The 14,802-nt window shown below is 39.5% G+C and overlaps 1 protein-coding gene across 4 annotated transcripts in view; it reads left to right on the top strand.

Moving 5' to 3' along the window:
- enox2 (ecto-NOX disulfide-thiol exchanger 2) overlaps positions 1–14,802 on the top strand; it is a 179,996-nt gene that overhangs the window by 43,073 nt on the left and 122,121 nt on the right. Inside the window, exon 1 of one of the 4 annotated variants that reach the window (XM_077531911.1) lies at positions 8,751–9,164. The exons of the other annotated variants lie outside the window; for them this stretch is intronic. Coding sequence (XP_077388037.1) covers positions 9,143–9,164 — 22 coding nt within the window. The 5' untranslated portion in view covers positions 8,751–9,142. Of the gene's footprint in view, positions 1–8,750; positions 9,165–14,802 lie in introns of those variants that run through there. 4 annotated transcript variants of the gene reach the window in all.

Below are 14,802 nucleotides of genomic sequence, written 5' to 3'. Positions count from 1 at the left end.
TTAAATGTGCACTGTGATTTGGCAAAGGACTCTTCTCAACTCTTTTACTGCCACACGTTATCAAAAAACAACTTCCCCAGAGTGCCAGCCGATTTCGAGCATTTTAACTCATCTTTCGAGGCAAACAGAATATTGTGTCCTTTTACTGCATATACAATGTGTGTACCAAATGAAAGATCACATTACATTCTTTCATTAGAAAAAAACTTTCTTTTTCATCAGATTTAATCAGATTCCATCATGTTTCATTGTAATTCCATACACCGGCAGCCTATTGAAAAGAGATACAATGCTGCCATCTGCTGGCCATAGGTGTTATTGATTCCACAACCCATTGACCAGGAGTTGCTGCACTTAGACGTTGCACTTCCCATTGATTCAAACAAACAAAAAACAAAAAAAACGTAGTTGACGTCATTTAACGTTTATGGCGGCATTCATCGTGATTTTACTAAACGTTATTTAACGTTTTTGGCGGTCAAAGCGGGAATAAAAGACATCTCGGAGGAAATGCATAACGTACATCCTCGTTAGGAAACAGGCTTATTACCCTTCACTCGTCTCATGTAAAAATTGCAGCACGGCAGTCATAGATGAGGCCGTGCTCCCATGTAATATGCAGTAATTCTTTCTGAATTATTCATTCAGTCAGCATTCCCCGTTAAGGCAACAAATGGGTTAAGCACTCGATAAGATCCAAGTGGGTCAACTGTATATATGTTTCTGCTTTAATGTGTAAAGTACAGTGCGTCGGCCCTCTCATCTGTTCACATGCTCAAATGTCAACAAATAAGCTTCCCGCCTTATAAAAACTCAAATAGAATAAAACAGCTTACCCTTTGATGACACATTGCCGAGGCAATAAGGTAAGGGGAAGTGGAGAGGAAGGCTTTCTGAAAGTAGTCCACCTCATGCGTCATGGTTTAACTCTCACAAAAGTGTACAAATAAGTTACAATAGCGTAACAATAATTTGAGTCCTCACCATTTAGTCATCAGGCTTCCGCTGAGGGGTAGGATGCAAGACGGCGCAGGGCCAACGACAGCACCGTGCAAGCTTGGCCATATTTTGCACTGGTTGCTAAGCAATTAAACAGGAAGTAGCCTGGTGCCTTTTCCCGCCAAGAGACCGCAACTGGGGAATATGTATTTGCCACTGTTACAGTAGAAAGTGCCGGCTTTGTTTATAATACGGATGAACAAAGGTTGTTGAACAAGGTAAGCATATGGCTGTGCCATATTTTAATTTAAGGTGACATTTTAGTGTTATAAATGCTAAACTTTCACGTTTGTGCCACTTTCAACCAACCTTGTATATTTGAAATAGTGGAGATCTCTGTCATCCGTTGTGCCTGTGCTGTGCATGGCATTAAAAATGTTTTTACGTCCAATTTATAGCTCTACCAACATCTCTAGCGTTTTTTTGTTTGTTTGTTTTTTGCCGCCATTCTATTGGATGCGCAGATATGTTGTCACAGTGCGTTGCCATCCAAATTGAACAGTTTCAATTTGTGTCCCGCCGGCCTCTGCAGCAGGGCCATTGTGGGTCATTGTGCCAAAGCAGCACCTACACAATAACTGTGTTGGTTGAAAGCATATTGCAAAGTGCTAAGTTCAGTGTGAAAAGACAATTAATGGCAAAGACGAATTTGCAGAAGGAATATTACGGTTTGTGTCTTGTACATTTCATTGTTTTGCTGGTAGTGTTTACCCCTTTACAATGCCTGTAAACGCTGATGACTTTTTATTTATTTATTCTTTATTTTGATGAATCAATTTCTACCCGTTAATTTTCTGCTTGCAAATGTAGCATCAGACGTGTGACTTCCTGTGTCAAGGGACGTCATAGGTGTGACGTTTTGATAAGTGATACTCACCATTCCCGCTGCTGTTGGCTGAAAGCAATTGGCAAACATCACACCACGTGCCGGGTCATAATTACAAGATTGCAAGAAGCCTGCTTTGCTCGGTTCATTGTAAACGCAGAAGGCGGGTAATTGTTGAATCTTCTCATATGACTGTGATTCAACTTTTATATGGGAGTGTTATGTAAAAGAGACAAATATTGTCAGTCATGTTAGCGTTGCGCAAAAAACTGTGGCGTCATAATTTTTTTTTAGTTTTTCTACTTTGGTAAAAATACATATGGGGGTCAGTCTGTCTCATGTAAATGCCAATCATGGCTTTCGTTACCATGACGACCAGGGTGGAGCAGGGTATGTAACAACGAAGCGGCTATCCAGCTAACATGGCGTCTTTGTTGCTATATTTTGCAACTTTTGTGACGGAGCGACTATTTCGTATTTATTTAAAATACAATCACATGATCTATTGCTGTTTTTCTTTTTTATAATTATTATTTGCACAGCCAGGATGACGTATCCAACCCACTTTCAATTCAGGCACTTTTGACTAAAAAATAGATAGTGTATGAAGGTGGTGTGGGGCGTGCAACCGGTACCAGCACCCTCAGATGAACCTAAAAGCAAGCTTTCATCTTCCAAGTCAAATTAGCGTGCTTTGCTGCTGCTTTTGCAACACTTAACAGGCAGTACAGAAGCGGCGTTGTCAAAAGAAAATCCAGACATCGTTCCCGAGGGCCCCTGGAATTGAATGAGTGCACGCACTGGCTGTTACTCATTACTGCCGGCTGACAAGGGTAATTGAATTTTTGTCCCCCCTGCAAAACAGTCAGTTTATTTATGACAAGTTTTTTTTCTGATTAAAACATGCACCGGCAATTGCCGGCTTTGTGGTTTTTTGGGTTTTTTTTTCCCCCCCACCTTGCCACGCAGATACGGCGAAACCTAAATGGAACTCCTCCAAAGTGGTTGGGGTAAGAACCAACATTGTCAGAGATAATGCGAACATTAGCAAATCTCATGAGACAAACAATGTTTTTTTAACACTTAATTTGAATGAGTTAATAAGGTTTGATGGCCGTTTGAATCCGAAAGTAATTGATTTGCCTAATTTATTACGGGGGAAACCTGTTTTTAAATTAGAGCAACTGGGAAGTTAACCAGCTTCCCCGGATGTGATTGTGTTCCACTTGGGAGGCGCCGCAACAATGCAACAATGTGTGTTCCATGTTTCCTTTCTTCCCCCTCAGTTAATCCATTTAAGAGACCACGTTAGGCAACGAATGCAACCTCGTCCATCGAAAATATGTTGAAAGCAAAGGATGACATCCAAATGTGTCAGACGTGGTCTTCACGTTGTGTCATGATGCCTCTGAAGTGTTTCCAGACATTCTCTCCTTAAAATAGCATGAAAAGAGCCTGACAACACTCGCTTTGATGCAGTCTATCCCGTGACTGTGTATTTTAAAAAGTGTGTGCTTCATGAAATATTTGTATTCAATAAGATGTCTGGGCGGGCATGACTGAGGGGGTTAGCATTGCCGTCTCAAGCAAGGGGGCGGGATTGTTGGCTTGACCCTCACTTCCCCTTGGACTTTTTCCAAAGTATCCTTACAGATCATACTCAACCTGCTGCTGGCGTCTTGTGAATGCCAATTTTCCTGCTGTGGAACTGAAAGGCAAACATATTTCTTTAGATTTTACCTATTACAAAGTGGAACATAATCCCTTCTGTGACTCAGGTTTACTTCTGAGTTCTGAACTGTATTCGTCACTTAGGGAATACTGCAAAAGGAATGTTCCAGGCTTATACTCCTGCCATCATAAAATCTTATTAACTGGACAGACATTTTACGTAACATTCTTAACTCACGTACATGTGTATATAGAGACTTAAACACAAACTAACGTAAAATTTCACTCAATTTAAAGACATCTTACACTTAATGAGAGTTTCTTTCCAAAATTATCCTTTGTCAATTTCATTCCAGTTATTAGCCATTTTGCTTCATTCAGGTTAAAATGCTATTTTCGTAAGCAACTGCACTCGTAATAGTAAATCTTGATATTTTCACGTAATTTTTTGATGGTATACCTATTTCTGCTACACTTCTGGGCCCGGTTGTTTAGTTCTCGGTTATTTTATCCTCTGGTTAACCCCTAACTGCTGGTTAAATTCTTAACGCAATGTTAGCTAACCAACCGTTAAATATACTGTATGTTGTTCAAAACATGGATAGTTCATGTTGTTAATAATAATAATAATAATAATTATCAGAATAATGTTTTTTTTTTTTTTTAACAGATACTTATTGAGAAGCTGATTTCATTGTGGAACTTAGTCAAATAAACTATTCTAAATAGATACATTGTATTACATATATTGTATTATAACTGGTTAGCACGTGCGCCTCCCAGTACTGAGGACACTGGTTCGAGTCCAGGCTCCGGCCTTCCTGGATGGAGTTTGCATGTTCTCCCCGTGCCTGCGTGGGTCTTCACCGGGTACTCCGGTCTCCTCCCACATTCCAAAGACATGCATGGCAGGTTAATTGGGCGCTCCGAATTGTCCCTAGGTGGGCTTGTGTGTGTGGATGTTTGTTCGTCTCTGTGTGGCCTGCGATTGGCTGGCAACTAGTCATGGGTGTACCCCGCCTGCTGCCCAAAGCCAGCTGAGATAGGCTCCAGCACCCCCGCAACTCCTTGTGAGGAGCAAGCAGTTAAGAAAATGGATGGATGGACAATTGAATACAATTTTAGACTCTTACTCAAGCTACTGTGGACCGAGAAAATTGACATTTTACGGTGTCATACAGATGCAATATTTACCTTTTTCCAATGTTTGTTTTAACATTAATTTTGTAAAATCGTTCAAATGTCCAAATAGATCACAGTCATGTCTTATGAATTGAACAAATTTTTTAAATATGTGTTATTTTCCAAACTTTACAGAAGTTGACTGTTGACACACTGTTAAACAGTTAGCGACAGTTCAAGTCGGTTAAAGTTAACCGAGTTTTGAACAAGAAAACGGTGCTGTAAAATTAACTGTCTGTTACATCTAATTAGCCAGTGGATAAAATCCGAGTTTTGAACAACTGGGCCCTGGTCTCTTCGTCAAGCGAGAACCCAATTGATTTTCATTGACGCTGAGGTTAAAGATGAAACGGGCTCACATTCATCATTCAATCTATGATTTTGTCTTTGTCAAAACAAGGGAAAAATCGATTCTGTCAAATCATGGAGGTAACTTTGTTTTTCTTTGTCTACATTGCAATCTCCAGCCTATTTTCCGTCGCCGTTTAACCGGCGATCACTTGGCGGGGAGAAACACATTTTGTTTGCCAAGCACATTTCATGATTTGTTTGGGAAACAAAACTTTTGTGAAGTGGGAGCTCTTTTCCACTTTTGGAGGAGGTTGTGGAAACGGCAACAGAAATCTAGCCTTCAGCAAAAGTGTATATTTACCTTGGAAATGAGTGTGCTATATACTATATGTAATTGTTGAGACCTTTTGGTGTGTCAGAGGGCATAATAATTTCATTCTGTTTGTCCAAGGGTTTTGACTTGAACTCCATTTGTGCATTAATATTTATATGATTTTGTATTTTTTCTCCTGCTGTGTCTAGGCACTGCCCTTGAGTTTGGATCATCATACTTTTATTACTTGTATTTAAAAGGACGAACAGATGCAATGGGACATCATATTCTCACCATCATATAACCTTTATTAGTTGTACAGTACAGACAATATTTTCCTAATCAGTTAAGCAATTTCAGCTGTACCACTGTAAAATACATCTAAAGTAATAAACAACTCATACTTTGCAGATATGAGCGATGCGATATGAAATACACAACCAAACGTTTCTGACCATTTCCATTATGTGCTAATTCTGCCACCCATGTGTTGGTAATACAAAATTATGATATTGAATTAATTTGTATAATGTAAGACAGAACCCCCCTTGCTATGTCACAGTAAAGATTACAGACAGATAGGTAGACAATAGGAATAATTTATTGGCAAGCTCTCTAAACATTTTCATTCTAGTCATCATCACTGTAGGCATTCAGCTACATGGTACTGTATTTAAGTTAGCATCTAGCAGGCAGACAGTAAGAGAAAAAGCCTGCCTCCGCTGCTTGTCTCTTCAAAAAAAATGCATGTACCACACTTTTCTTTGTGCATTTGGTTGTGTGTTTTGAAGTAGAGTGAGTGCTCACACCAGGCTGGTTGGAAGCCTACAGCGTTTGCTACCGTAATTCTTGTTTGTGTGATGTCAACATTGGAGCTAAAGCCTTGCAAAAAGAGCTTGCCGGCCGGCCCACCTTCGAATTCTAACGCTCAACGCGCAAAGTCGGCTGGCATATGGTGCACCGATCGACTGGCAAAAATCTGTTTTTGCCCCGATTGCCGTAATTTTGGGATATCGGTGATCGGCCGATCCCATAAAATAAATCCGATCTTGTCCACCGGTGTTGATGATTGGGGATCAGCGACCAGCCCAAAATATTTGACCGGTACAATGATCTCAAACATGCCGCCTCAATGATCTCAAATGAGTGGCTCCGTAGGGAAAACACTTTAAAGTCCAGGAGGGGCCTCGCCAGTTTCTAAAGCTCAACCCTGTAGAAAATCCGTGGAATGAGTTGAAAGATCATGTTGCCCGGCGACAACCCCACTTCTCTACATGATTTTCCACCATAATTTGCAAATAAATTCTTTAAAAATACAACAAATTGATTTCTAAGATTTTTTTTTCACATTCTGTGTCGCAGTTTAAGTGCACCTACGATGAAAATTACAGAGCTCTGGGAGAACTTAAAAATAGATAACTGACTATATATAGAGTATACAATTTGTTGATATATTTAAAGGGATACTTTACTTATTAGCCCATTATAGCAATACAAAGTTAATATTTTGTCTAATTTGATCCTTTCATTATTTTTCACGTACAATTAGTACCTTTAAAAACACATTTTGCAACTTGCTGTCGACTGAAAATGACATCACATGGGCTCTGCTAACCAATCACAGCTCACCTGTTTTCTAGGTTTGGTGATGTGGCATTCGCAAGCTGAGCTGTGATTGGTTACCTGAGCCCTTGTGATGTCATTTTCAGTCGACAGCAAGTTGCAAAATGTGTTTTTAAAGGTACTAAATGTACATGAGAAATAATGAAAATATCAAATTTATTATAGGCAAAATATTAATGTTTTACTGCCAAAAAATGGCTAAATAAGTAAAGTATCCCTTTAAACTTTTGTGGATACACAAGTATACTGAGTTACGAGTCATGGAATAAATGAAAACTTAGAAGTCAAGATCCCACTATTTTGTCAGTGATTTTTTGTTTTTCAAGTGACACTACAGTACTTGTTTTTGGTGTCAATACACACATATATATATATATATATATATATATATATATATATATATATATATATATATATATATATATATATATATATATATATATATATATATATATATATATATATTAGGGGTGTGAATTGCCTCGTACCTGACGATTCGATTCGTATCACGATTCACAGGTCACGATTCGATTCGATACCGATTAATTCCGATACGAATTTATAAGTCGATTGTTGCGATTTTTTTTCATTCAAATTTAGAAAATACTAATCAGTAAGCTTGTAGAGTGTAAGATTTATATGAAAATGTATTTATTTATCTGAAATTTCAGTCTTATAGAGGTTGTAATCTGTTTCATGTTTGAACAGCATTAAATATTAAGGCTTAATGTTCCGTTCATATAACATTCTTCCATGCTCAAGGTGTGAATCCTAACCCGAAGTCAGACGTTTTGTTGAATATTTTTCCATTAAAAATGGAAGTTTAAAAATCGATTCACACACACACACACACACACACAAAAAAAGGCAATGATGATAAGACGTTGAATCGGTAAGACTACCGAATGAACAATTCTGAGCTCTTTAAAAAAAAAAAAAAAAAAAAAAACGATTTTTTTTAATTGAATCGATTCGAGAATCGCGCGATGTAGTATCGCGATATATCGCCGAATCGATTTTTTTTTAACACCCCTAATATATATATATATATATATATATATATATATATATATATATATATATATATATATATATATATATATAAAATAATAATAATAATAATAATAATAATAATAAATAAAAATAAACTGTTCCAATGCCAAAACTTGTATTGTAGTGTCCTGGCTCCATAGTGCTTGCTCTAAAATAACAAAACAAAGAAGTCAGCTTGAAACTTGTGTACACTAACTGGTTTGCTACAGAAAATTATGCAGTCCACTTTAAAGGTCCCCAAATTCATTATTTACCATACTGTGCTGTATCTGTCCACCTATCCATTCCAGCAATGTATTGACATGCAGAGGAATTAAATGTTCTTCAAAAGGATGACAGAAGGTACTTCATTGACCAGTATATCCACTTTTTGTGATTTTTTGTTTGTTTGCTGGAGGGCAGTGAGAATTTTTTTCCTCATCTCAAATGTGTGCTCTATCAAGTTTGAGGAAACACTGCTCTAACAGTATTGAAGTGATCATCTGCATGCTGCTGATCCCCCAGCTGGCAGGGTGAGGTACGACTACCTCTTGGTAGCATGTCAAAAGTTTTTAGACAGTTTGTTTTTGTTTTATTTTTTTACACAATCACATAAAGCTAAGTTGTATTCTTTTTTTTTCTAAACTAGTTTTGTTTTTGTTTTGAACGCTGGCAGCGTCTTGCTGCATACATTGGCCGGATGAATCCAAGCAATATAACATCCTCCTCCTCCTCCTCCTTCTTCTCCTCCTGCTCTCTCTTCTCTCTCACACACATCTGATCCAGAGAGTTCAGTCTTTGAGGGGAGAGCGTCCGTGCGTCACTCCTCTCCAGCCGCGTTAAGAGCCTCGGTCGCCGGCGTCTTGTCCTCCACTCGCTCGCTCTCCCTCTCTCTCCCTCCGTGGATGTGGACGAACTGAAACCGAAGCACGTCGCTGTCGTGAGGGCGGGACGTGACACGAAAGAGAGAAAAAGAGAGAGAGGAAGGGTGGGGGAAAAAAATAAAAAGAGTCTCTTTCTGTGTGCGGGTTGGCTGCTGTGCTGTCATTGCAGCCCAGCCTGCCGAGCAGCGCGGACCGGAGCGAAGTGGAGACGACGAAACCGCGTCTCCATCCCGGGATTTATTAGCCGCAAGAGGACGACGACCACACGCACACAAAAAAGGGGGTGGGAAAACAAATCGCATCCCGGAGCCGGTTTGGACAATGTTTCTGTTGCAGTACACAGGTACATGTTGACAACTTTTCAATGCTTTTGTTTCAGTGCAGCCCCCGGGTGACTTATGCGGGCTGCAGCCGATGTGACTGCACCACTTCTGGGCATGTTAGGTCGCTTTGGTCGGTCATCACCATGTGGGTCCTTCAACAGCCTGTCTTTATTTGTGTTGTGTTGTGTTCTGACGGGCGTATACCAGATGCGTAATGTTATGATGATCTTTTTTTTTTTGCGCACTACAGTGTTATCTTGATTGACATTGCAGTCTTGCTTATATGCATGAAGTGTTGAATCCATGCTATGGGTTTGTTTTTTCACACCGAGTCTTAGATGTTGTCTGGTTGCATTGTGATGCTCAAATTTCTGACTCATTTATTTCCTGTGCGTGGATTGCCCCGATTTTTGTTGTTGTGTGGCCTCACAGGATCTCATTAGCAGCATTACTGTTTTCAACTGCTCCCATTAACCTGCTCAACTGTGTTCGGCTTCCTGTGTTTATACTTTACTAGACGTCCCACAGCGTTGTTGGCCGACGAGTGTTTAGGGAAAAAGTGCTTCCCCTTCTGTCTTTGCTTCGCTACCTCTTGAATGAACATATTGGTTGTGTTTATACCTTTTGGAGTTAATCTACTTTAACCATCCCACAGGAGTGTTGGGCTATAAACCTGTAAGGTCTGATGAAATTGTCTTGCTGTACCTCAGTATATATTTTTGACTCCTTACTGGTTTTGTTGTTGGACAGAGCTCCATCATTTATTCCTTGCTGATAGAAATATCTTCAAAAGTAGTTCCACCTTTGATACTTTTTGACTTGATATACCCAAGACTTCCCACAGAGTTGTTGGTCTTTAAGCATTTCGGAAAAGTGCTTCCCTTCTTTCTATCTGTGGCATTGCGACAAAACGGATCCATTAGTTACCTTTTGAATAAACATTTCAGCTGATTTTTAAACCTTTTTGGAGTTAATCTACAACTGACATCCCACAGCATTGTTAAGCATGTAAGGTCTATTGGAATTATTTTACTGCCCCCTCGATGGGAAATATTTTGACTTTTTGGCAACATGGTTCTTTTTTCAGTCGTTTGTTACGCTCGGAAATTGCATGAAAAGGTCCCTGTTAAAGCTTTTGGAGGAAGACAGACATCCTATTGCCTTATAAGCATTATCTGTGGTGTGGTGATAAAACTGATCTGATCGCCTCTTTTTCAGTGAACATCTGTGTTTGTACCTACTACCTTTGGTGGTAATCTACCTCAGATATCCCACAGCATTCTTGGCTTTTTGACGGTCTGCTGCAGAATATTAGCAATGTGATTCTTTCTTTCCACTGTTCCAGTGTAATCAAATTTCTGTTGCTCGCAGTCGTGGTTTGAAAAGTGGTTCCTGTCTTTATAATTTCTGAGCTAATTTAACCCAATTCTCCCCAGAGTGTTGTTGGTTTATAAGAGTGCAAGGCTCAGAGTTGTGTCACAGTCCTTTAGTAGAGCTTTACATGGACATCTTAAATTTCACTCACTTGCTTTACTGTTTTTTCCCCTCTTTTAAATGTAATCAAAGCGCACAATTGACTTTATTGCTGTTATTCTCAGAAATGGCTTGAAAAGTGCTTTCCTTTAATCTAGTGCGAGTGATAAAACTGATCTGGTTGCTTAATCAGCCTCACATGTCCCACAGTGTTGTTGGACGACAAGGATGTAAGCGGTCTGGTGGGCTTTTACTCTACCGTCCTTCAATGGATATCAAGGCTCAATATTTTGTCATGGAACATCAATGACTTCACCTGAGGAGCGACGTTCTAATTTTGAAGATCAATTTTTCTGCAGTTTAATCCCAGGGACCCAAAGTAATGGTTTTATTAAAATAAAAATATAAGAAATGAACATTTGGTTTTGTTTTTATATAATCAAATGTTTTTAATTCTTAAGTTCACATTATGTACAGCAGCAAACTTAGTATTTCTGAATGGGTTGCATGTAAGGTGTTCCGATCGTAGTTTTATTCTGCCACTTCCGATATATCCATGACTGAGATTGACCAATACCGATTCGAATCACAAGGATTACCCGCACATTTTTCAATTTCACAGTCGCTCACTGTTATTTAAAAATACAGAAAACATTTTATACAAATTTCCATTCCAACAAGTCATTAGAAGTGTATCTTATTCTCTGCCATGGAGACGATGATTACAGACAGCTTACGGTATTAACGACTCCCCAACATGTTTAGCTGCACTACCTAGCCAGCCGTAGCTCGTTGCTAGCTAGCTGGTGTGTTGTACATAGCACCGGGCTTGTCTCGACCACTGACTAATCAAGTGTAGGTGATGTGAGGGACTATCTCACAATTCATTTATTGAAAAAATGTACACATGTATTATTTTCTGTTTTGCTATTCAGTATGTTTTGATGATGTGCAAATGCAAAGTGTGACTCGCAAACTGTAACGTGAAGCCATTTATTTCACAGCCTTGACATATATGTACCATAGTGGCACCTGAAATGTATCTTGTGTTAGGATCTGGTTGACTGTAGTCCCTTTGCTAGCGCACATCTCTCTTTCAAAGTAATCAAAGGTTGCTGTTGAGTTTAATGCTGTTTCTGCCAAGAAATCTATCCTCTTCTTCACTGCCTCTTGAAATAGTGAAATCTCTGAGTGCCTTTGTATGACCGACACGAAGAGAAAAGGGCCCATCCGACCGTCTATACGCTCTGATCAATCAGCATCTATTAACTGCCCTTTAATGGTACGAGGCAGTGAGTGGAATGATATTGTTGCGTTTTAAAAGTTGCACTGTGCTTGCTTGAGAGGAAGCGCTTAAATATTTCATCTCTGGCGGAGGACGATAGCTCTGCAGAACAAATGAGTGTTGAATGCAGAGCGGATGACTGGCTATATCCTGCAACGTCAGGAGACTTGACAGCGTAGGGAAAATTCACAAATTTTAATTGGTCGATTCCTGACAATTAGTTTTTTCTAAAGTGAATTTTGCTGTTTGCGGCTGTCCAGAGGAATTATTCAGTCAAGTGACAGGGAGAAAACAGTTATCATGGTGTTTAGAGGTGGGAATCTTGGGGCACCTCACGATTCGATTGCGATTACGATTCAGAGGCTACGATTCGATTATAAAACGATTATTGATTTCCCCCCCAGGCAGCAGAAAAAAACCAATGTATTTTTGTGCTTTTAATGTTTCGTACATTAGTTACAAAAATAGTACAAAAGTCCTCAGGCCTACATAAACTACTATTTCAGTATCAAGTTAACAGTTCAAAACAGTAAATAAAATACTCAAGTCCTCATTCTGTAACAACAGCTTTTAAGTATATTCAGTCTTCAACAGAATAAAACATAGCATTGAGCAAAAATATATTATTTTTATCCACTCAAAAGTGCATTGAGGTATAAATGAAAGACAATGTGAACTACTACTTCAATACAAATGCCAAAAAAAAAAAAAAAGTGCTTTCCTGCTTTTTAAGTTGTGTAAAGATGAACATGTAAACATTAAAGTTTCTCAGAGGTACAAAAAAAAAAAAACCCTCAAGTGCTTTTCTGCTTTTTAACTTGTGTAAACATGAACGTGTAAACATTAATGGGATCGTTCGGCTTTTTTAACATGAATCTCAATTTGATCCTCACCTCCCGTGTGTGCGATCAGCACTGACTTCTTTCTGACAGCGTTCGGTGACACGCGTTCTGGTTCGACGTTGGACGAGAAGAAAATAAAAAAGAAAATAGTCCAGCAAGCTGGCTGGGGTCTCGGAAATAAAGCGTTTTTCTTCTAAAAACTATTTGTTTTCAAAAGCGTGATACATTTCCACCACAATACTCTTTTCTGAATAAAGTCAGACGCCATTACCGCCAGCCACTACTTTTCTGTTCGTTCGTTCGTATCACTGCGCGGCGCCCTGTAGAACGCTAACCGACGCACTGCAGCCAGCTAGCTGATACTTCCGCCTCAAGTTGTTTGGCTTTTCGGAGCAGGTCTGATCTCACGAAGAGGTGGGTTGGTCAGCTCAGCCATGCTTGTTGTTGTTTTGAATCTCGAGGCGTGAGTTGTGGATGTGTACTCTCGGTCCGTCCCAAAAAGCGTCCCGAAGACCGCGCGCGCTACTGCGTTTCAGTTCCGCGTACTTTTCGCTCGTTTCGCTTCCCTTGGCATATTTATATAATCGGAATTTGGACGTTTGTGAATCGTTCTCGATTGTTCCACGGCCGAATCGTGAATAATCTAAGAATCGGAAATTTTGCACACCTCTAATGGTGTTATGGTGAAACAGTTACCTTACAGTCAATGATGAATGACTGTTAATAATTACTTGTTTTCATCTGCACTTTGATATATTACGCCAGTATTTGTTGCTCATAACGATATCTCGTTGTTGTTTATAACCATGTTATTTGCACAATGACAAAATGAATAAATATTGAATATTAATAATGAGTTTACAAAACTTGTTTTTGTTACGGTGGGCAACTGAAGGCTGGTGGTCCAGCTAACTTAGGTACTCTCAGTATGTATATTATATGATCATAATGGCATTTTATTCGTTCCATCTGAGGAAACCAGGAGAGGCTGTATTGAAAATCATAAAACAAAAAAATGCATGTGGTTTTTGGAGGACTTTAGTGGCATTGAGTAGGAATACAGTGATTGTTATAAATGTTGGCTGTTTAGCGACTCACTTTTTCCAGTATGTCAAGGAGACAGTTAAAAATGTCATTATGGTAAAATAAAATGAAGATAGAATATTTCCATTGGACTGCAACAACAATATGACGTAAAATAGTCCCAATTTGTTGCTTTTTCTGATTAAAGAGGTTTAGCTCAAGCTGAATCCATGGTCAGCAGTTCGGTGTTGACTCATGCAGGATCTGCAGTTTGTCTCGGTGCCTCAGTAGCATAAATAAGACCTTTGATGTGGATGGGATTCGCCAAGTTGCTGGAAACATCATGACTCAGTTGAGTCTGTGTGACTTGAATTAATCAAAGGTAGACATTCATGACCGAGTGCACCTAAAGAAGGCTTTTTCTATGTGCTGAATTGGCGCCACTGCTGCACAGAACCTCATTTTTGTCATCAATCCCTGATAAGTTATAACAATCAATGTGAGGTAGCAAGTGAGGTATGAACTCCATTTCCCTTCACACGCCAGCAGTCAAAGGCTATTGAGGTAATAATTTGATTGTTTTCTTTTTGCCTCACCACTCTTGAATCTCCTTAGCATGCTAATGCAAAGTAATGATTGCTGTTTATTTCTGTGCCTATTGCTCACTTGTATATGCCCCACAGCAAGTCTGCTGTACAATTGTTTTCTAATGAATAACAAGGGCCTTGCTGATGTCTCGCTAACATCAAATGGCCGACGAAGAAGTATAATAGCCGAAGTTGGAAGTTCCAATCTGAGGATCAGCGGAGCTGGCTTGTGGCAGCAGCGGTTCAACCTGCCATCTGGAATCCAAGTTGCTAAGAGAGCTTTGGCAGCCTGATGACAAGAACTGCGGAGGGTATCGGCGATACAGCTCAAGCTCTTCATGCCTTAATCGTTTTCCTGATAAGCAACCACGCAGGGAACCTTGAAATTGAAGCTAAGGACCCCGCAAGTTGAGGAGCTCCACAAGAGACGGAGTCAGCCGTCAGCCTG

The sequence above is a fragment of the Festucalex cinctus genome, chromosome 9 (genome assembly GCF_051991245.1).
Source record: "Festucalex cinctus isolate MCC-2025b chromosome 9, RoL_Fcin_1.0, whole genome shotgun sequence".
Lineage (NCBI taxonomy): Eukaryota > Metazoa > Chordata > Actinopteri > Syngnathiformes > Syngnathidae > Festucalex > Festucalex cinctus.
The sequence above is the reverse complement of the archived record's forward strand: the minus strand, read 5'-3'. Positions and strand labels throughout refer to the sequence as shown.